The 23,390-nt window shown below is 38.6% G+C and overlaps 1 protein-coding gene across 9 annotated transcripts in view; it reads left to right on the top strand.

Annotated features, from left to right (window-relative positions):
* Positions 1–23,390, top strand: part of DST (dystonin) — a 480,961-nt gene that overhangs the window by 304,320 nt on the left and 153,251 nt on the right. For 8 of the 9 annotated variants that reach the window (XM_012805072.2, XM_012805073.1, XM_012805074.1 and 5 more), the window contains 19 exons: positions 507–969; positions 1,059–1,187; positions 1,347–1,424; positions 1,516–1,677; positions 1,763–1,867; positions 4,391–4,486; positions 5,508–5,633; positions 6,288–6,440; positions 6,622–6,776; positions 6,981–7,107; positions 7,595–7,778; positions 8,886–9,043; positions 9,532–9,710; positions 10,226–10,364; positions 11,186–11,379; positions 12,601–12,763; positions 13,273–13,356; positions 15,512–15,619; positions 16,218–16,316. In XM_012805072.2, the coding sequence (XP_012660526.1) occupies positions 507–969; positions 1,059–1,187; positions 1,347–1,424; positions 1,516–1,677; positions 1,763–1,867; positions 4,391–4,486; positions 5,508–5,633; positions 6,288–6,440; positions 6,622–6,776; positions 6,981–7,107; positions 7,595–7,778; positions 8,886–9,043; positions 9,532–9,710; positions 10,226–10,364; positions 11,186–11,379; positions 12,601–12,763; positions 13,273–13,356; positions 15,512–15,619; positions 16,218–16,316 (2,902 nt within the window). Of the gene's footprint in view, positions 1–506; positions 970–1,058; positions 1,188–1,346; positions 1,425–1,515; positions 1,678–1,762; positions 1,868–4,390; positions 4,487–5,507; positions 5,634–6,287; positions 6,441–6,621; positions 6,777–6,980; positions 7,108–7,594; positions 7,779–8,885; positions 9,044–9,531; positions 9,711–10,225; positions 10,365–11,185; positions 11,380–12,600; positions 12,764–13,272; positions 13,357–15,511; positions 15,620–16,217; positions 16,317–20,031; positions 22,762–23,390 lie in introns of all 9 variants that reach the window. The other variant, XM_012805076.2, reaches the window with a different exon arrangement.

Genomic DNA, 23,390 nt, shown 5'->3' with positions numbered 1-23,390 from the left:
CCTGCCACAATGCCTGATGTAATAATAAAAAGGCCTTATTTTTTTTTTTTTGTTACTGTTTTTTTTTTTGACCAGGGCTGGGTTTGAACCTGCCACCTACGGCATATGGGGCCAGTGCCCTACCCTTTTGAGCTACAGGCACTGCCCTTTGTTTTCTTATTGTTGTTGTTGTTTAGCAGGCTCTGGCCGGGTTTGAACCCACCAGCCCCAGTGCATGTGGCCGGTGCCCTAACCACTGAGCTATAGGCACCAAGCCATTATTATTTTTAAAGGCTTTATTTTTTTGAGCAGTTTAGCTTTACAGAGAAAGTGAGTGGAAAATGCAGAGCTCCCATGTGCCCCCTCAGACCTCCCGCTTCCCCTAATATTACTAATATTTTGCCTTGGTGTCGGACGTTTTTTATAATTGGTAAGCCAATATTGATATGTTATTATTAACTAAAGCCCAGAATTTACATTAGGGTTCACTCTTAGTGACAAGTGCCTTTTATGTTGTACCTTTCCAGGGTTGCAAAGCTACGTGATGAAATTATGGCCTTAAGAAACGAATGCTCCTCTGTGTATAGCAAAGGACGCATGCTAACTACGGAACAGACAAAGCTCATGATATCAGGAATTACCCAGAGTTTAAACTCAGGATTTGCACAGAGCTTACACCCCAGTCTGAACTCAGGGTTGACGCAGAGTTTAACACCTTCCCTGACCTCTTCCAGTGTGACTTCTGGCCTCTCATCGGGGATGACTTCCCACCTAACTCCATCTGTCACTCCAGCTTACACACCTGGCTTCCCATCAGGATTAGTTTCAAATTTTAATTCAGGAGTAGAGCCACATTCCTTGCAAAATTTGAAGTTGATGCAGATCCGAAAACCCCTTCTAAAGTCTTCTTTGTTGGATCAAAATTTAACAGAAGAGGAAATCAACATGAAATTTGTTCAGGATCTTCTGAATTGGGTGGATGAGATGCAGGTAAAAAGAAAAATGGTTACTTTAAGTGTTGCAGTCCTCCTTGCTGTCAGTTTCTTTTTTTTTTAAACCTAGTATTTTGTTGTTTGAAGGGACAGCTGGACCGAACTGAATGGGGCTCGGATTTGCCGAGTGTTGAAAGCCATTTAGAAAATCATAAAAATGTCCACAGAGCTATTGAAGAATTCGAATCTAGCCTTAAAGAAGCTAAAATCAGTGAAGTATGTGACTCTAGTATAAAATTTGTGTCTTTTTCTTTTCAATTTATTGTTGTTTTGCTTTTCACCTAAAGACTTTGTAATTCAATAAGAGGTGCATTAAATGTGAGTCAGAATTCCTTCAGATTCCTAACCTCGACGTGTTTTTATCCCTTGTTGTAGATTCAAATGACGGCACCTCTTAAACTAACCTATGCAGAAAAGTTACACAGATTAGAGAGTCAGTATGCAAAACTACTGGTAAGTTTTTTGTTTTTTTTTAAATGACTTTCTATTTTTCTTCTCTCTGTTTGGTAAAGACACGATTCTTACATTGATTTTCCTTATAAAGAACACATCCAGGAATCAGGAGCGCCACCTCGATACACTCCTCAATTTTGTAAGTCGTGCAACTAATGAACTTATTTGGCTGAATGAAAAAGAAGAGGAGGAAGTTGCTTATGACTGGAGTGAGAGAAATACTAACATAGCTCGGAAAAAGGATTATCATGCTGTAAGTATGACCCCCGCCCTTTCAGAATAAGGTTGTACTTCAGGTTTAGATCTTTTTCTAACACATTTCTTAATTCTCGAATTAGGAATTAATGAGAGAACTTGATCAAAAGGAAGAAAATATTAAATCAGTTCAGGAGATAGCAGAGCAGCTACTTCTAGAAAATCACCCAGCTCGGTTAACTATTGAGGTAAGTCAGGAAGTGTATAAGGGAGGTGGGTATGGTGGCACAGGTTTGTAATCCTTTGGGAGGCTGAAACAGATGCATTGCCTGGGGTCAGGAGTTTGATACCAGCCTGAGCAAGAGTGAGACCCCATCTCTTAAAAAAAAAAGCCTGGCATTGTGGCACACTTCTGTAGTCCCAGCTACTTGGGAGGCTGAGGCAAGAGGATCACTTGAGTTTGAGGTTGCTGTGAGCTGTGATGCCATGGCACTCTACTGAAGGCAACAAAGTGAGACTCTGTCTCAAAAAAAAAAGTGTGTAATGGTCTTGGTTGAATATTGACATGTGGTTATTGCCTTTCAGATTCTTTTATTGCTGATAAATTGAAAAATACAAACTATCAAACTTCTATTACGTTGACTTAAAAATAACGTTTCTACCAAATCATACTGATTCTTGCTTCCCGTTCTCTTGCTCCAAGTCTGTCCCTTATCACTTAGAATAAAGGTCCCTTTGTTAATCCCTCTGGCTGAGGAGATGTATTACCATAAATAAGAAAGACCTTTTCTTTATAAGCTTTGGCATCTTAGTTCCTGCTGGCCGTGTGACATTGGAAAAGTGACGTCATCTTGCTAAGTCTCACTTCCTACCCCAAATAGGGGAAATTGCCTCTGATAATAGAGTTGTGTTGAAAACGAGAAGAAATTACTTACTTTTATGTAAACGTGGTATATTCTCAAGAAGTATCAGCTGTTATGATTTAATTTAAGAATCTTACAATCTGGTTTTGTGACGTGTATTGCAGCAACGTCCGGGCAGCCTCATGGTGTATGGTGAACCTTTCAAATACAGAAGCGTTCAGTTGATGAGGGATTTATCAGGTTGCTTGTGCTGTTGTGGCAGTGGTGGTGTTAATTCTTAGAGCAGATATTTACTAGGTAGTGTTAGTGACTTTCCGAGTGGGAAAGGGGGTTAGGTAAGAGGACCAGGAATGTCCTTCCTGGGCAGACAGATGTGGCCTATTGCTAGACTAGGGAAAGACAGATGCCTTGCATAAAAGATGACATGCTTTAGACTCCCTTAGCATTGAGGGATGGAATCTGGGAGTCTGCTAAAATCATTATGACTCCGGAGACTGGTAAAGTTCTAGGCCTCATTAGAAAGTTTGGAGATTGTTCTATTTGACCTTCATTTCATTTAAAATACGGTTTTACATCCACATGAAATGCTGGGTATGAATGATAAAGATGCAGAAGGTTAGGGAAAGAACGCCGATAATGGGGGGTCTGGGATGTAGTTTTGTAAGATAATAAACTAAAAATAGCGTACTCCTTAGGGCAGAAAGAAGAAAGCTGTTAGGAAATATAATTATACATTAGGAATTTTGATGGGGATGGAAAATGTTAGTCTGACCATTTATATGCAGAAATAATAATCTAATTAATGAAAAGTTTCTGAAGGGGTAAAATGAGGCCTTAGTAATCTTTATGATCTCATTGGCTTATTCTGTGTATGGGTATGTGGGTAACGTTTAGTTCATTTATCAACACTATTTCATATTTTACATGAAAAAAGTAACCATAGGAATCTAACAGTAATGCCTTTTATGGGTCGGTTTATTCAAAGTCGCTTAATTTGAGGGAACACATAATATGATCGTGACATATTGCCGTATTTTCAATGCTGCACTGAGTGTTCTTTTCTGAAAGCTACCTGAGCATAACTCAGCAAGCATGGGTTTTTCCAAAACAGGAATAAAATGAGACTTGCGTAGTATCGTCATTAAAGGGCGAGCACCCTCTCCTGGAAGTCAGTGAATTGCACTTTGAATATAAAAGGGTGTTCGTGTTTCCTTAATGAATTGGACGTCCTTTCTACAGTATTTTTATGAAAGGTACACCCTGCATTAAACTAAAAGCTTAAGAAAACAATTTTTTAAATAAAAAAAGTTAGTATGATCATCGTTATAATTCTAGAATTGCACTTGTTTGAGAGTGCACGTACCCCTTTCCCTTCCCTGCCCAAACCTTAACTCTTTGTTTATAAAGAGAAAATGACAGAACTAGATATTTCTGTATGAGAAGGTGTATTTCATGGTCCAGGAAGATGAGAATTCAGAAAAAGGGGTGAAGGTGTCACGAAGGAAAGCCTATCTGAGGATTCCCCAGAGCAAGTATAAGGGTTGGTAGCAAAGGAGTAAAGGGGTTGGTTTTCTAACTAGGACCGACAGCTTGCATTTATGTCCGTGGTTATTTTTTTCATGTAAAATAGCCAGTGTTAACTTCTTTCTTGCATTATAAGAAGAAATTTTAATAAGTTTAAAATTGAAAAGAAAGAAACTGGCCTAATTCTGAACTTAGGACTGGCTCTGTGCAAGTGGCAACCCCTAGGTCAGAAGGGCATTCCATTACCCTGATGTTTAAGTCTTACCGAGTTCAGTGCTCGACTCTGCTGCTCAGATAGCCGAGTACTGGAGCGATTAGAAGCATCAGTGTGCGTGTGCTTTATTACTCTCCAGCTGGTCACGGTGGCTGTGTTTTATCTCCCAGGCCTACAAAGCGGCGATGCAGACGCAGTGGAGCTGGATCCTACAGCTCTGCCAGTGTGTGGAGCAGCACATAAAGGAGAACACGGCCTATTTTGAGGTCTGTGAATAAAGGCATAACTTCCATAGATGGTATTGTGATTTTGGCTGACTTACAGAAATCTTCTTCATAATTTACGGTTAAGATATATAAACAAGTCAGACGCGGTGGCTCACGCCTATAATCCTAGCACTCTGGGAGGCTGAGGCAGTGGATTGCTTGAGTTCAGGAGTTCGAAATCAGCTTGAGCAAGAGCAAGACGCTGTCTCTATTAAAAACAGAAAAACTAGCCGGGCATGATGGCAGGTGCCTGTAGTCCCAGCTATTCGGAAGGCTGAGGCAGGAGGATTGCTTGAACCCAAGAGTTTGAGGTCGCTGTGACCTATGACGGCACGACACTCTGCTGAGGGTGACAAAGTGAGACTTTGTCTCAAAAAAAAAAAAAAAAGACATATAAACATATTTACTGTGCAAGGGCAATTAGTGGAAAATGGTTTTGTTAATATCCATGAAGTTCGTATGCTATTTAAAATAGTGTGCAATTTAAAATTGCACATGAACTTTTTGGACATTCTGTATAAAAGGGTTAGTTTCATGTTCTGTAGGATCAATTCTTTTAAGCATTCTATTAAGGAAGAAATCCTTTAAAAAAAAAACTTAAGATATTATATCATGAAGTCTTTATTCTACAAATATGTCTCTTACTAAGGAAATGTTTTCATCACAGAGAGTCAACCAAATGAGCTCTTTGTTCTATTTATAAGAATTTTAAAGTATTCCTGGAATACCTCTACCTAAAAGTTGTTCAAACCCTAAAGTAAAACAGACTTTCGATCAAAACAATACAGAGTCAGAACATGCGCATAAGCTTAGGACTCTTACTATTTTTTCATAATTCCCCAACTGTCCCCATGGGTTGTTGTCTGGCTCCAGGAAGGACATGGCTGTCAACTTGTCTTGTGGTGTTTTTATTGTGTTCCCGCTTACGGGGGGTACACACAGGGCCCTGGTACTGAACTTGACATCTCTGTGTTTTACTATGTTTGTCGTACTTTAACTGCCAAATTTCATCTTTCCTTAGTTTTTCAATGATGCCAAAGAAGCTACTGATTACTTAAGGAATCTCAAAGATGCTATTCAGCGCAAGTATAGCTGTGATAGATCAAGCAGCATTCACAAACTGGAAGACCTGGTTCAGGAATCAATGGTACGAAGACGAAAGCTCACACATTTCCTCAGTGATGGGTGGTGATCAGATCACTGTTTTGTTACATTTTTAGGGATTTAGAACTTGAGATTTTATTGGCACTCTTGATATTTCCACCTCATTCAATTAAGCATTTAAGCGTTCAGTTTCATTATTGTTTTGATAAGAAATACAGTAGTTTTTTTTTTTTTAAATTTGATAGCCTTGTGATATGCTTGCACAGTGTTCTTTTGGTTTGGGGTGTGTGGTTAGCCATTCAGTCCATTCCATGAGTGCTGCTTAAGTACTTTCTGTGTCCCAAGCATTGTTTTAGGTTCTGGAGATACAGCTGTGAACAAATCAGATAAGAATCTCTACTCCTGTGCAGGGGGCAGAGGTGGACAACAAACTGAATAAATAAATAAAATAGTGATCAGTGCTCAAGAAGACAACAAACTGAATAAATAAATAGATTGTGATCAATGCTCAGGAGGAAAAGAAATAGCCAACCAAACAAAATAAAGGAAGAGAGATGCAGGAGGAGTGGGGAGGAATAGAAAGTTCAGACTGGGTGATCAGGAAGGACTTTTCTGATGAAGTTTCATTTGCGCAAAGCCCCAAAGGAATGGGGAGTACAAGTCTTATTTTTAAAAATCCATTGCTTTTATTACTTAGGAAGAGAAGGAAGAACTTCTTCAGTACAAAAGCACAGTAGCAGCCTTGATGGGGAAAGCGAAAACAATAACTCAGCTGAAGCCAAGAAATTCTGACTGTCCACTCAAAACGTCTATTCCGATCAAAGCTATCTGTGACTACAGACAAATTGAGGTACTTGTAACTCCTTGAAATAGACCCGTTACTGTCTTTATTCATCTATTTTTAGAGATGAGATCATACGGCTTACAAGTGGTTAAGTTCTTCTATTTTATACAAAATACAAGACTGAATATGGAAAATGATTCGTTAACAGCGACCTCACTTAGTTTTTCTGTTCTTCATTTAAAACCAGATAACCATTTACAAAGACGATGAGTGTGTTTTGGCAAATAACTCTCATCGTGCTAAATGGAAGGTCATTAGTCCTACTGGGAATGAGGCTATGGTCCCGTCCGTGTGCTTCACTGTCCCTCCACCAAACAAAGAAGCGGTTGATCTTGCAAACAGGTGTGTATGCGTCAGCTGAAATCACAGGGTCGGTTTTGGGGTTCCGTGAAGATTGAAGAAGCAGTCACTGCTTAGTCAAGGCCACCAAGAATCACAGCCTGTAGAACTAATGCACCCGGGGTGCTTCACACAGGGGAAGAACAACTGTAGTGTGTTTTCAGAGGAAGTAAAAAGCATTAAACTGTTTTCTTTCATGTATTTCAGAATTGAGCAACAGTATCAGAATGTCCTGACTCTCTGGCATGAGTCCCATGTAAACATGAAGAGCGTCGTATCCTGGCATTATCTCATCAATGAAATTGATAGAATTCGAGCTAGCAATGTGGCTTCAGTAAGTGTAAATCTACGTGTCAATCCAATGTGTTAAAAAATGTGGGATACTTTGTCATCCGTGGGGTGGAGTTTATATTTGCTATGGAATAGGATGGAGCCCAGAACATCCATGCTAATATTCATCCAATAAATGAATATTTGTTATATGTCCACTGTATTCAATTCCCCTTCTAAGAATTGGGGACATCTGGAGAGAACAGATTTCTTCCCGTGCTTACTGGGCGATAAGGAGGCAGGACAGTGTTTGGCCGTACAGACTTGGGGGTAGTTTATTTCATGTCTTGAATTTTGTGGATTTATTTTTCCTTCTCTTTTAAAACCTGCAATTTCTAATGAAAAAGAAAATGAATTTCAGATGGTTCTTGTATTTAGAACTGTTAGTGTACACTGGCATACACCATGAGACCACATTGCGATCTGTCCCATTCAGATGTAACTCCTGGTACTATGCTCATTTACTTACATGGATCTTTGCTTTTCTTTAGATCAAGACAATGTTGCCTGGTGAACATCAGCAAGTTCTGAGTAATCTGCAGTCTCGGTTGGAAGATTTTCTAGAAGACAGCCAGGAATCCCAAATATTTTCAGGCTCAGATATAACACAGCTAGAAAAGGAGGTTAATGTATGTAAGCAGTATTATCAAGAACTTCTTAAATCTGCAGAAAGAGGTAAAGCATGAGAACTCTTGTCTTTTTTCCTCACGGGTGTTTAGTCCAGGCTCTTTTTCACTCTCGGTGGGAGTTTCAGGCTTGGGTGTGTTACATCACTCACCTCCGTGATACGTAGATGCCATTGCTGGAACGTTAAAAGCACGTTTGAGGTAGAAGATGCAGGAAGGATTCATTTATTGCAGTTCCAAATGATGAATTAACCACAAGACACCCACCAAATAGTACGGCAAGGCATTCTTTTTAGTGTTTTCACCATTTTTGCTATGCAGTATTCAGAATGATGATTCTATAGTTTCAGGAAAGATTCAGTTATTTTCTCATTTACCAAACTTTGATTTCATATGTGAATTACAGCAAAAGGTTTTGTCTGGTTAAATTTTGGTAAATGTATATTTTATTTTGAAATCTGGTGATATTATTAATTAGAGATATTTTAAGAGCAAATGTTCTATTTTTAAAAAATCTTAAATATTAACACATTCTTTTACCTTTTAAGGATTTTTGTATTTTATAATTAATCTTCAACTAGTAAAATTCACATTTTTATGAACATAAAAGAGCAAATATTACTTTCTTTGACTTTTGAGACAAAGTCTCACTTCGTTGCCCCTGGTAGAGTGCCATGGTGTCGTAGCTCAGAGCAATCTCAACTCATGGGCTCAAGAGATTCTCTTGCCTTAGCCCTCTGAGTAGCTGGGTTGGTTTACAGGTGCCCACCACAGCTCCTGGCTATTTTTAGAGGCAAAGTCTTGCTCCAGCTCACGCTGGTCTCCAACTTGTGAGCTCAGCCGATCCATCCACCTCCGCCTCCCAGAGTGCTGGAGTTACAGGCACGAGCCACTCGCCCAGCCTAAATTATTACTTTCTTTGGACATTGTTAATCAGAAATTTGTACTTGAAATGGCCTTAGGGAATTTTTATTGCAGCTTCTTAAATTTTAAGATTTATATTTTAAGGTTTATATCTTTCGCAAAGATTCATGATAAAAATAGGAACCATTAGTTTGATTAGTTACGTCCTCTTAATAGTAAAACTGCCACAGTGAAACATGAAAAAGAGCAGTCAAAAGATAGAAACCAGAAAACCTTGTAATTATCTTCACAGAGGAACAAGAGGAATCAATTTATAATCTCTACATCTCTGAAGTTCGAAACATTAGACTTCGATTGGAGAACTGTGAAGATCGACTGATTAGACAGATCCGAACTCCCCTGGAACGAGATGATGTGCATGAAAGTGTGTTCAGAATCACGGAGCAGGAGGTGAGAGTTACAAACATGTTGGAAAAATAACTAACGAGATAAGCTACGGTCTGAATGACCTTAGGTCTCAACCCCTGTGACTTCTTATGTGTTGAACTTTGCTCATTAGTCACACTGTGAGAGCTGAGTATGTATTTGTTGCTGATTATAAGCTAGGATTCTATAAATCAGTTCTACCTCTGATCAGGTAGAGGAGGGAACATGTACCCTCTCACCGCCTGTGGTGGAGGCTGTGAAAGTCGTGATACACCTGCTGTGTACAGAAGCACTAAGTTAGATGTTGGGGCTAAGGAGATGGGCAGTAAGGGAGTTACTGATTGTAAGACTTTGATGCCATGGATTAGTCTCTTTAATACTGAAAAGGTAAGCCATGAGTTGATTTTTAAGTCGGTGATCATAATGTGAAATGTACATTTTTAAACTGTTTTGAGAAAAATGCCTCATCCACGGTGATTGACAAATCCTCGTGTTCTTTCTGTGTCTTATAGAAACTAAAAAAGGAACTGGAACGACTTAAAGATGATTTGGGAACCATCACAAATAAATGTGAGGAATTTTTCAGTCAAGCGGCAGCCTCTCCCTCAGTTCCCACCTTACGATCTGAGCTGAGCGTGGTCGTTCAGAACCTGAACCAAGTCTATTCCATGTCCTCCACTTACATAGAGAAGTACGTACCTGCGGTCTTGGTAGGAAATGTGGCTCATGCTGCTGTCGTTTTTATATACTGCTAATTTAAAACTTCATTTTTTATTAATGTAAATATTCACTTTTATTTTGTCTTAAGAAAGGCATTAAATACTTTTATGGAATCATGACATTTCTGTGTGTCGAAAGGGGCTGTGCCTCCGAGATTAGGCGTACTGTGTAATCCTCCCCAGTAGCCGTGGCCGCTCAGCTGCTGTAACCTCTAGGATTTTCCTCTCGTGCTTGGCCTAAACAAGATTAGAAGGAAACCATGTCACGTTGGACTATCCTGCTAAATAGCGTCCACTTGCAGGGTAGGGCATGGGGTGGAAGACATGCTGTCTATTAAGAAGAGGTGACGATGACTCTTGTAGTCAATGTGTCAGCGTTCCCAGAGAAAGAGCAAGCTGTGCCACGTGTCATAATGATGCCTGAGCACTGCATTATGTGAAATCAACATTTAACAACAGGTGGCTATTGTTTGATTCCTTTTTTAAGGTTGAAAACTGTTAATTTGGTGTTAAAAAACACTCAAGCGGCAGAAGCCCTCGTAAAACTCTACGAAACTAAACTGTGTGAAGAAGAAGCAGTGATAGCTGACAAGAATAATATTGAGAATCTAATCAGTACTTTAAAGGTACGAGTCTCACCTTTGGCTATTTTTCAAGACCATCCTCTAAGTATTTCTCTCACACTAGCTCAGATCTTTAAACGTCAAGCATTAGATATCTTACTTTGAAGGTTCTTTTGAATGGATTTATTCCATTTCATGTTTCCATAATTCCTCAGCTTACTGTAAATAGATATGGCCAATCACTTCCGTCTGAGAAGAGTTCTTCTCATCTGAAGTTTGATCTTTTTAGATGGTAGCTTTTGATAATCGAGCAGAAGGAGGAGTTGAAGCTGAAAATCAAATTTTTTTGTAAAAGATAAGCCTTGCTAAAAGAGGCACTTACTTTAAAATATCAAGGAGATAAACAGAAGACTTACTCTAAGAAAGGAAAAAGACTAGTAGTCATACTCCTCCGTATCATATATTTCTGTATATATTTCTCTATATAAAACTATTGGAAAGCAATTGTGAGAGGTTACCTCAGTGATTTGTCATGCAAATATTGATTTTTTTTTAACAACAGAATTAGTAGGCGTTAAGCATAGACAATAAAAGGACATATTTCACAAATTTGCTTATGGAATATATTTTATTTTCTTGATGTGCAAATTCAACTGAGCCAAACTTCATAAAATTGTCAATTAAGGAGAATCGGAGTGCCATCAAATATTGGCAGTTTCATAAGGTTCACCCTAATATAACATCTTATAAAGGAAAGACAACTCTTCTTTCCTTTATCTGATTTTATATCAGTCATTTATAAACACATTGTAAAAATAGGTAAAGACTGTGTTTACCCAGCAAGTGATGGATGTTTGCGTAACTTTCAAATTAATGTATTTTAGCAATGGAGAGCTGAAGTCGATGAGAAGAGAGAGGTCTTCCACGCGCTAGAGGATGAGCTACAGAAAGCTAAGGCCATCAGTGATGAAATGTTTAAAACGTACAAGGAACGGGACCTTGATTTCGACTGGCACAAAGAAAAAGCAGATCAGTTAGTTGAACGATGGCAAAATATTCATGTGCAGATTGACAACAGGTTAGTATCCTCTTTTGTTCAGTTTTAATACAGATTTAATATCCCTCTGTGTACTTGGTAAAATCTAAATTTGTTAGGCTTTTAAAAAACTTCCATAGTAATAGCTCTACCTAATTATATTTCTTTCTTAATATGATAAGAAGTTTAGTAAGACATTTCACTTCAAAATAAACATTTTCAACTCTATTATTAAAGGTACTTATGTATTCTGGGATTTAGATAGTTAATCTACTTGCCTTTTCTAAGGGAAAAAAAAAACAATATAGTTTGTGAATTATAACGATATTCAAATAACCTTGATGTAGTAAGAGCATTAATCGTGTGTTTGTTGGGATCATATGTAGTAATTTATACTAGACGTAAGAATGGGAAGGAATTGAAATGACGTGATGGTCGGATCTGTCAGTATAGAGTATAAATTATAAATGTCTTAACACAATAATTAAGTAAACGAGATGAGGCATATATTAACCAGTGTGATGTGAGCAGCACATTGCACCCCATAGATGTATTAATGTATACATGATCTATGTGTTTATGATTTAATAAAAAAAAAGAAAGAAAGAAAATAGGAAAAAGTTGATATTGCCCAGTGACTAAGTTAAAAAAGCAAAAGGAAACAGGATGGCTTTAGGCTCATCTTAAAAGAAATGGATTAGTGTCTTTCTCATTTGTTTTCATGTTTCTATTAATGCAAATAAAATTATTTTATGACATAATGTCATTCTTGAGAAGTAAAATTATGCTGAAGTATATGGTATTACCTCATCTCTTATAAGTGATAAAAAAAGTTTAATGTGATAGTTTTAAAAATCATAGAAACAAGTACTTAATCACAGCTTTCACTCTCTGCAACCGTGCTGAACTGCTCATTGAACTACCTTCTCCTTATTTCAAAAGGGAAACTAACATTTGATGCAAGCCTTAGTTATTCAAGATAAGTATTATAGTTAAGGTTCCACTTCTCTTGATTTTTACTTTTGGCTTGTCCCTAGAATAATAAGTAGCCCAATATTGCACAAGTCTGGGACGAAATGCTTGTGTTCAACCTGAAAGCCAATATGGAGTGCCCTTGCAGGTGGTGCCCCAGGTATTACAGCCGCGGATTCTTTACACACACAAGTGCAGTGTCCTGCAGTTACTCTGTCTCTCCCTTCTCTCCCTCCCACCCTCCTAATGGATGCCGCTGGAAACTCTGACTGTTTGGTTCTACTCTCTTAGGTTACGAGACTTGGAGGGCATTGGCAAATCCCTGAAGTACTACCGAGATACCTATCACCCGTTAGATGACTGGATCCAGCAGGTTGAGACTACTCAGAGAAAAATTCAAGAAAATCAGCCTGAGAATAGTAAAACCCTAGCCACACAGTTGAATCAACAAAAGGTATGGAAAAGCAGTTTCTTGTACTACGGTTGTGCCTGTAGTTGGTCATTCATGATTTTCAAAGTCCTAATGATCATTTAATCATAGGTATGGAAAGCTCTTTGGTACTTTGCTGGCCCCTCTAGTTTTGTGGGTTCCTAAATAAATAAAAATGGTTAGTGGTAGAAAATTAAAGTATCACATTTGACAGAAAGCTGAGAATTTTGTTCTAACTTCAGGGGCCAGTACTTTCTAGCTCTTTTTTCATTGAGAGTAGGGAGTGGCCAAAGGCATCGAATCTGCTTGTGGATAATTCCTGTGCAGTTCAGTGATTTTTTGTGCTCATGGTGGGTTTTTTATGTGGGTTTGTCTTGCCTTATTTACCCACATGTCACATTGCCTATTAACTACAAAGGGCTAAGGATCTATACTGTTAGTAATGTGGGTATTTTTTAGTTCCTGAGGATTTTAGGTGGTAGAACTGCATATAGTACCCTATCCTTTTTCTTCTAAACTATATGTGTTTATAGATGCTGGTGTCTGAAATAGAAATGAAACAGAGCAAAATGGATGAGTGTCAAAAATACGCAGAACAGTACTCAGCTACAGTGAAGGTAAGATTGATTTGCTTTAGACAAATTTAACATTTAGATGTATAATTTACAGTGTACTTTCAAAGTCATACAAGTCATTTCACTCTGTGTTAAAAGGTAAAAAGACGAAATCCTCATTTGAACTTTTTTTGATGCGTTATCTAATAATTCTTTGTGAGATTATAGTCAAATAACAGTCCTGATTCATTCACGCTCTTTCTCGGCATCTCACGTGTGTGTAAGCTTGTGTGCACCCCTCAACACGCACCACCCCAGATCCACCAGAATGAATACAGAGTTCTGAAGCTGGTTTTTGAATCACTTCTGCTCTTTCTTTTTTCTTTTTCTTTTCCTTAATGTTGCTAGAATATTCCATGGAAGAACTTCTCACTTTCTCATTTAGGGGACATTTCTTACTCTTTTCATGTCATCATTGACAACGTCTCAGCTTTAGCCTTCCAGATCCACAGTTCCATTCCCTAGCTGGAAGAAAGGGAGATTGCCTATAACTAGGATATTGTAATAAAATTTTTGTGAGCTTCCAAAGAAATGTGGGACATTACCTGACCACCCTGAATGTTTCTGATGTTATTCACACCTTAAAAGCATCTTCAGGAGGATTGGATAGATTTCTAAAAATATAGGATTTTTTTGTTTCGTTTTTTTCTTGGAGACAAGGTCTCACTTTGTTGCCCAGGCTGGAGTGCAGTGGTGTGATTATAGCTCACTGATCCCTGGAACTCCTGGACTCAAGGGATTCTTCTGCCTCAGTCTCCTGAGTAGCTGGGATTATAGGCATGTGCCACCATGCTTGGCTAAAAACGTAGTTTTGCAGTACAGTCATGTGTCACTTAACAATAGGGATAGGCTCTGCGAGATTTGTCGTTAGGTGATTTTATGCTTGTGGGAACATCACAGAGTGTACTTAAATCTAGATGGAATGGCTCATTACATGCCTAGGCTGAGTAGTCCAGCTTGTTGATCCAAGGCCACAAATCTGTACAGCATGTTCCTGTACTGAGTGCTGAGGGCAATTGTAACCCAAAGGTAAGTACTTGTGTATGTACAGAAACACAGAAAAGGTACAGTAAAAATAGGCAATAAAAGATCAAAAATAGTACACTTTTATAGGACACTTATGAATGGAGCTTTCAGGATTGGAAATTGCTCTGGGTGAGTCCGTGAGTGGTGAGTGAATGTGAAGGCCTAGGATGTTACTGCCAGCACTGTATCCTTAGGCTACACTAACTGGTAAAAAAAGAAATGTTTTTTCTTCAATAATAAATTATCCCTAAGGTTATATGGCACACTTCCTAGGTGAGGGGCACAACTGCAACAGGGGCCTTACCTAACAAATGCAAACATTGTAACCTAATGGTTTGTACCCTCATGGTAATTGGAAATAAAAAAGTAATAATAAATTATAGTTAGCTTACTGTTGTTTGTACTTTATAAGCCTTTAATTTTTTAAAACTTACTCTTTTGTAATAGCATGGTTTAAAACTTTGACACACACTATACAAAAATATCTTTAATATCTTTATAGGCTTAGAAATTTTATATCAAACAGTTTTTTTACTTTTTAAACTTCTTTGTTAAACACTAAGACACAAAGACACACATGAGGCTAGGCCTACACAGGGCGAAGACCACCATCACTGTCTCCACCTGCATGTCTTTCCCTCCGGAAGGTCTTTGGGGCAGTAGCACTCCTGAAGGACTATCTTGAGGCTGTTTTACAGTCGATTTATTTTTTTGTAAGTGGAAAGGATACACTCTAAAATAATAATGAAACAAGTATGTATAATATAGTAAATACATCAAATGGTAACATGGTCACTAATATCAAGTATTATGTACTGTAGATGATTGTATGTCTTACGCTTTTATACGATGCCAGCATGGCAAGTTTGTTTACACCAGATCACCACAAACACGCGAGTAATGTGTTATGCTGTGATCTCAGTAGGGGATAGGAAATTTTTAGCTCCATTTTGATCTTAAGAGACCACTGTCCTATATAAGGTCCACCCTTGATCAAAAGGTTGTTATACGTGACTCATTTGTAAAGTTAATTCAGTGGAACTAGGTTCTAATTATCAGTGTTGAATCATGAAGGCATGAAGCTTTAGTGCCTTGCTTCAATTAGATTTATCTTTCTAACCCCATTCTACAGGACTATGAACTACAAACAATGACATACCGGGCCATGGTAGATTCACAACAGAAATCTCCAGTGAAACGCCGAAGACTGCAGAGCTCCGCAGATCTCATTATTCAAGAGGTAAAAAGAGTATGAGAGAGAGCAGGGAAGGAAGGTAAAAGGAACAACATTTTAAAAAATGATTTTATTTATTTTCATTGTGGTAAAATACAACAGAATATAAAACCATTTTAGGGTGGCGCCTGTGGCTCAAAGGAGTAGGGTGCTGGTTCCATATGCCAGAGGTGGTGGGTTCAAACCCAGCCCTGGCCAAAAAACTGCAAAAAAAAAAAAACATTTTAAAAGTATAATTTAATGGCATTTCAGTATATCATAGTGTCATGTAACTATCACTGGTGTTCATTACCAGAACTTTTCCATCATCCCAGACAGAAAGTCTATAACCCAAACATTATTAAGGGTTTAAAAAAAATCTTTAAAACATATTTATTCAGGATTATTAACTCTAGAGATGAATAAATTGGGCTTCATGGCTAAATTTAGAAGAAAATTACTTAGTGTGGTTGCACAACAGTAATGAGTTCATTCCTATATATTGTTGGGGAGTTGTATCCTTTACTGTTCCAAAGCCTAGTGGGTATTATAGTTATTATTCAAAGTTCATTCAATTTAATAAGGGCAACTGGAGATTATGTTATTATTTTCTCCTTATTTGCAGTTTATGGATCTGAGGACTCGGTACACGGCTCTGGTCACTCTCATGACACAGTATATTAAATTTGCTGGTGACTCACTGAAGAGGCTGGAAGAGGAGGAGGTAATTGCTAACCACAAACAGATAAATAAAAAGGAGCTCAACGCGAACAGTGACCGCAGAATTGTTTGTGAAAGCAGAAAAGGTTTCATGATAAATTTTTGTGGCTGATAGCAGATTAATTTACACAAGTAAATTAATAACAAAATTACAGTGAAAATGAGTAAAGGCCTAGGATTTTTGTTTCTTTTTAAGATTCTCTCAAATACAAAGGCATTTAAAAATTTTCAGTTCAGGACTCTAATGTGGATAGGGTTAATTTCCTAAATGGACCTATTTAAATTATGAAATATTGGCAGGTGGGAGAGTTTTTTTCATTTTTCTCACAGCTCAGAAGTATTTCTTTGGAGTATAGTTACTGCTACTATGATGTCTATAGAAATACTACTGGATGCATTTGTTTTATGCATTGAAAATTAATTTACATCTTCAAATTAAAATTATTATAAGTAATAAATATAGTAAGGAGACATTAACCTGAAAGTAGTAGGTGTCGTACAAAACAATACTACTCTTTAAGAATTACGGAATTCTTAGTTTTATTTTTGTTTTTGCCAAAAAGATGATTCTGATTTGGAGGACTTTTGGAAATTCACACCAAAATGATTGGAGACCGAGGAATTAGTTCCAAGGAATTAGTGTTGGAACTTTTGGAGCTTTGGGTTCTGAATTTAAAAATTCTGTTCAGAAATGGAAAGAGTGAGGAGTTACTTATGAAAATCCCCAATTGTCATAAAAGACTATTGTATTTAATGCTCAAGGGATTAAGCTATGCTTCATTATCTTGATATGCTTTCTGTTGCTCAGAACAGATGAAAGTAGTTCCCTGAACGCTCAAATAAATTGTGTGGGATCAGCCATTTTAAATTGGACTATTGTTGAAATTCTGAAGGTGATTATGTGTGGTGTAACTCCATTCATATAAGAGAGCCAAGACTTAGTAAACATCTATTAGATGTTACTTCTTAGTTTGTAAAAATGTCAACACTTTTGTGAATTATTTTAGTCTGTTCAGAGTCAAGATTTCTGCAGCTAAATCACTAACATAGCTAAATGCAAGACTTTATAACCAGTTTCCTCTGTGCTTAAAAAGGAGTATGAGAATGTTTATCTATGAAAGAAATCCCCCCCTTTTTTTACATTTTTAGTTTTTGAGAAATTTTATACTATTTTAAATAATATTCAGATCTTTTAAATTGTATATGCAGAAATCAGATATAAAATAAAATAATTTTAAGTCTTTTTTTCCCTTCTTATAGTATAAATTTGATTGTATATGTATGGGCTACTTTGCTCAATTTATCTGATGAGGCAAAATACTAGCAATTAAAGAAACAGAAGATATTTTAGAAGACCTAAAATATATGCAAATTATTATTATCATCTTTTGAAATATCACAGATTTATAGTTAATTGAAAATCAAAACAATATAGTTAATGGAAGAACATGCAATGACTGTAATTTGAAATAGAAAATAAGACCACCATCAAGGATCATATTCATAGAATGTCTTTGGAAAGATGTTCATAGCTCAGCTTTTAGGCTCAAAAGTGTAGTTTTTCTGAAACTAAGTCTTAAAGATCCATATGAGAAACCTTGGTCTGAGAGCAGAATTTATTTTAACAAATATAAATTCAGCATAAATGCAAATTAACTTCAGAAGTAATACCAAATTATTTAGGGAAATGTCCATAGAATATCTGTAATAGATTGTAGATATGATGAAGAGGTTCTTAAGTCTGTGTTCAGAGCAAAATAGATTAAATATTATTAGATTTTAATCACTAAGATTAAAGGACAACTTTGAAGAACACTAGGGAAAACATGAAGAAATTATTTTTTATGCAAATAAGTTTGAGATCTACAAGAAAACAAATCAGCAAATGGACTATTATTCTTAGTAGTTTTTCTTACATTGGCTAGAACATTCAAGAGTTATCCAGACAACACAAGGTGATTAACAAGTCACTTTGCCTTTACTTAAGATATTGAAGGTTCAACAACAGGTATTTTTTTTTTTGGAGGAAATTTTCATTTTTTTTTTTTTTTTTTAACCTGAGAATCTGACCAGGAAGAAAAAAAAAGTCTTAAAACTTCTTAGCATTAGCTAAGTTTTAAAGGTGGTTTGATAAACTGAAAAAGAACCTCTTAGAAGTAGTCTCCTAAAAAATATGAAAAACTCAATATTTCAGTAGATAAAATGCTTCAGAGTCACAAAGCGTTGACCCTGATACTGAAATAAAGAAGATAGAGCAGTGAGCTTAGCAGATGGTGATAAGGTTTGTTTCTGTATGAATTATTATTAGAAACTATATTTAGGCTAGCAGAGGAAATTCTGAGATCATTCTCAGAATAAGAATTCTGAGGAAATGATCGGGGACCAAGGAATTAGAGGAAGCAAAATAAGTTTTTTTTTTTTTTTAATTGTTCGGGATTCATTGAGGGTACAAAAAATTAGGTTATACTGATTGCATTTGTTAGATAAAGTCCGTCTTATAACTGTGTCCTATCCCCAGCGGTGTGCCATACACCGTGACCCCTCATGCCCCCTCCACTCCTTCATGTTTGAAAATGAAAACAAATTTGTTATCCAAAATAATGTCTCTGCTACTTTTTAAGTTGTTTCTAATTGTTGTGATTTCGAGTTGATACAAAACTAACAACATTATGTTACTAACAAAGATAACTAAATTGTAATCATGCACTAACCTTGATCCTGCTGTAGTTACTATAACGTGTACTCCTCCCAGCTGAGGTTGATTCTATCATCAGTAGAGTAAAAAGGGGGTGTTTTTGTATTTTATTTTACAAATTGAAGCACAAGCCCTAAGTATATTTGAAAGAAGCTATTATATTTAACAGATATCTTTATTTTATGGAGTATCTAAAGGTACTTGTCAAGGTGGATTCGTATGAGGCATGTCATTATCAACAACAACAAAATCTGTGAGTACATGAAGCACACCTTTCCAAAGCCAGCAGGGACTGGGGCTGCCTTTGCATTAGCAATTCTGATTATGATAATTGTCGTCATATGGCAAATATAAACACGTAAGGAATTTGACTTGAAAATTTTCAAGTCTTTATACATTTTCCTTTTTCCCCATGTTAAGTATTATTTCTTAATTTGGCTGTCTCCTCTAAAGTTCTTTGTTTTGTTTCTTTAACCATAAAACATGAGAATGTAAATATCATTTTTAGTTTGCATCAAGCTAGATAAAGAAACTGAATTCTTCAGCGTCGTTCAGTTCCTGTGTCTTATCTGTTTTTAGTTCATAGGACACTGTGTTGTGTGCAAGAAGAGAAAGAGAAACGTCGTGAGAGTCTTAGTGCCCATCATGTCATTCACCCATCACAAGTTTACAGAGTCGTTTAACACGCCCATCTCAATTTCCCTACCTGGAAGAGGTTGGAGTCGTGCTGTATGTTTTGTCAGGTCCCTTCTTGCTAAAAAATCCCGAACTAGCTAATTTTTTAAATAAAATTATTCCCGAGGGACAAAATAAGATTCTTCTGAAAACCTGTCTCGAAGGGTTGTTCTTTGTCTCCTACCGCTGCCTTGCTGACGCTTGCTCCGACGGTGGTGCCGGTGGTGGTGATAGTGCTTATTCCTGCATTTGGGCTCACGTGGTTTTCTAAGTATGTTATGCATCAGATGCAAATTGTAAGATAAATTTGAACAGAACGGGTTTGACGCTTTCAAAACATCTCTTGTAGATTAAAAGGTGTAAGGAGACTTCTGAACATGGGGCATACTCAGATCTGCTTCAGCGCCAGAAGGCGACAATGGTTGAGAATAGCAAGCTGACGGGGAAGATAAGTGAGCTGGAGGAGATGGTGGCGGAGCTGAAGAAGCAGAAGTCCCGCGCCGAGGAGGAGCTGCCCAAGGTCAGAGAGGCTGCGGAACATGAACTGAGGAAGCAGCAGAGGAACGTGGAAGACATCGCCCTGCAGAAGATGAGGGCTGAGAGTGAGGCCAAGCAGTACCGCCGGGAGCTGGAGGCCATCGTGAGAGGGAAGGAGGCCGCCGAGCGGGAGCTGGAGCGCGTGAGGCAGCTCACGGTGGAGGCCGAGGCCAAGAGAGCCGCCGTGGAGAAGAACCTGCTAAATTTCCGGAATCAGCTGGAGGAAAACACCTTCACCCGGAGAACGCTGGAAGATCACCTTAAAAGAAAAGATTTAAGTCTCAGCGATTTGGAGCAACAAAAGCATCAGTTGATGGATGAATTAAGAAGGAAGAGAGATAACGAGGAAGAACTCTTGAAACTGATAAAGCAGATGGAAAAAGACCTCGCGTTTCAGAAGCAGGTAGCCGAGAAACAGTTGCAAGAAAAGCAGAAAATCGAGTTGGAAGCCAGAAGGAAAATAACGGAAATTCAGTATTCGTGTAGAGAAAATGCGCTGCCGACTTGTGCGATGACTGAGGCTGCATCGTGCAGGGCAGCGACCGGCCTTCAGAACGATCACGATAAACAGAAAGCGGCCCAACTCCAGCAGCAGGTGCGTGACCTGACAGCGGCCAACAGGAGGGCTGAAAAAGACATGCAGGAGCTGAAGTATGAGCTCAGCGCCCTGCAGCTCGAGAAGACTTCGTCTGAGGAAAAGGCTCGTCTGCTGAGAGATAAACTGGATGAAACAAATGATACACTGAAGTGTCTTAAGTTGGAGTTGGAAAGGAAAAACCAGGCAGAGGAACAGTATTCCCAACAACTCCGAGAACTTGACAGGCAATTGAGCCAAACCACAGGGAAAGCGGAAGAAGCCATGCAGGAAGCCGATGATCTCAAGAAAGTAAAGCACAGTTACCAGTTAGAATTAGAATCTCTTCATCACGAAAAAGGGAAACTGCAGAAAGAAGTGGACAGAATCACCAGGGCACACACCATGGCTGAGAGGGATATTCAGCATTTGAATTCACAAGTTCATTGTCTGCAGGGCGAGCAGGAGTTTGAACGACTACGAATATGCCAGAGAAAATCAGATCATTTAAAAGAACAGTTTGAGAGAAGCCACGAGAGGCTGCTTCAAAATATCAAAGCCGAAAAGGAAAATAATGACAAAATCCAAAAGCTTAATGAAGAACTAGAGAAAAGCAATCAGTGTGCAGAATTGCTAAAACAAAAGGTAGAGGAGCTGACGAGGCGGAATAATGAAACCAAATTAATGATGCAGAGAATTCAGACAGAGTCAGAGAAAGTGGTTTTCGAGAAACAGGCTATCCAGCAAAGATGTGAAACACTGAAAATCCAGGCAGATGGCTTCAAAGAGCAGCTACGCAACACAAACGAACACTTGCACAAACAGACCAGAACAGAACAGGATTTCCAGAGGAGAATTAAAGGCCTGGAAGAGGACCTGGCCAAAAGCCAAAATCTAGTAAGTGAGTTTAAGCAAAAGTGTGAGCAGCAGAACATTATTATCCAGAATACCGAGAAAGAAGTGAGAAATCTGAGTGCGGAGCTGAACGCCTCCAAAGAGGAAAAGCGCCTGGGGGAGCAGAAGGTCCAGCTGCAGCAAGCTCAGGTGCAGGAGCTGAGTGATAGGTTGAAGAAGGTACAGGACGAACTGCACCTGAAGACCATAGAGGAGCAGATGACCCACAGGAAGATGGTTCTGTTTCAGGAAGAATCTGATAAATTCAAACATTCAGCCGAGGAGTTTCGGAAAAAGATGGAAAAATTAATGGAGTCCAAAGTCATCACGGAGAACGATATCTCCGGCATTAAGCTTGACTTTGTGTCTCTTCAGCAAGAAAACGTCAGAGCTCAGGAGAACGCTAAGCTGTGTGAAACAAATATCAAAGAGCTTGAAAACCAGCTTCAGCAGTACCGTGAGCAAATGCGACGAGGGCGCCACGTGGAGGCCAACCATTACCAGAAGTGCCGGCAGCTGGAGGAGGAGCTGATGGCTCAGAAACGGGAGGTCGAGCAGCTGAAGCACAAGATGGACCAACAGATAAAGGAACATGAGCATCAGCTGGTTCTGCTCCAGTGTGAAATCCAAAGAAAGAACACGGCCAAAGACGGCACCGTCAAACCGGATTTCCAGACCACGGCGAAGGAGTGTCAGCAACCTGGAGACCTCTCTTCCAGGAATCCCGGACGCCTTCACCAGACGGCCAGGTCTCCTCTGTTGAGATGGGCTCAAGAACCCCAGCAGTTGGAAGAAAAGTGTCAGCGTCGGGTTGTTGAACAAAGACCAAAAGAAGTCCAGTTCTGGCCGGCAGGGGCGCCCCTGGAGAAAGAGAAAAGCCAGCAGTGTTACTCGGAGTACTTTTCTCAGACGAGCACTGAGTTACAGATCACTTTTGACGAGGCAAACCCTATCACCAGACTGTCAGAAATTGAGAAGATAAGAGATCAGACCCTGCACAGTTCCAGACCACCTGCTAAGTACCAAGACAGCAAGTGTGAAATGGAGCTGGTGAAGCTCTTGGCGCCCTTAGAGGTACACTCCGTGTTCTGAGACCATGTCAGCTCCTCACGGCAAGCCTCCTGTCTTACTTCCTTTCTCTCCTCGACTAAGTTTTTAACAATTCTTAATGGGATTGGCTCTTGGTAGTTCTGACAGGAAAATCATGTGGTGATTCTTCTAGTGCTTTACCAGAGTCTTTGTTATAAATTACCATTCTTTAATTTTTGAATGTTGGAGAGTAAACATACATATAGTGGGAATACTGTTATATCGGAGGAACTACGTTTTGAAAACACGACTATAAAAATGGTAGAAGAACTGAATACTTTTAACATATTCAATGGCTAAATTTCATCTCAATCTTTTTTCTTTTTTGAGACAGAGTCTTATCTTGTCTTATCTCAGTAGAGTGCCGTGGTGTCATACAGTTCACAGCAACCTCAAATTCTTGGGTTTAAGTGATCTTCTTGCCTCAACCTCCTGAATAACTGGGACAACAGGTGCCCACCACAATGCCTGGCTGTTTTTAGAGATGGGGTCTTGCTCTTGTTCAGGGTGGTCTTGAACTCCTGAGCTCAAGCAATCCACCCAAGGCTGCCTCCCAGAGTGCTAGGATTACAGGGGATTACAAATGTGAGCCACCACAGCTGGTTCAATTTTTT

Source organism: Otolemur garnettii, unplaced genomic scaffold (genome assembly GCF_000181295.1).
Source record: "Otolemur garnettii isolate 467f Iridium unplaced genomic scaffold, OtoGar3 scaffold00035, whole genome shotgun sequence".
In the NCBI taxonomy this organism is placed as follows: Eukaryota; Metazoa; Chordata; class Mammalia; order Primates; family Galagidae; genus Otolemur; species Otolemur garnettii.
This window is presented reverse-complemented; position numbering and strand designations above follow the sequence as displayed.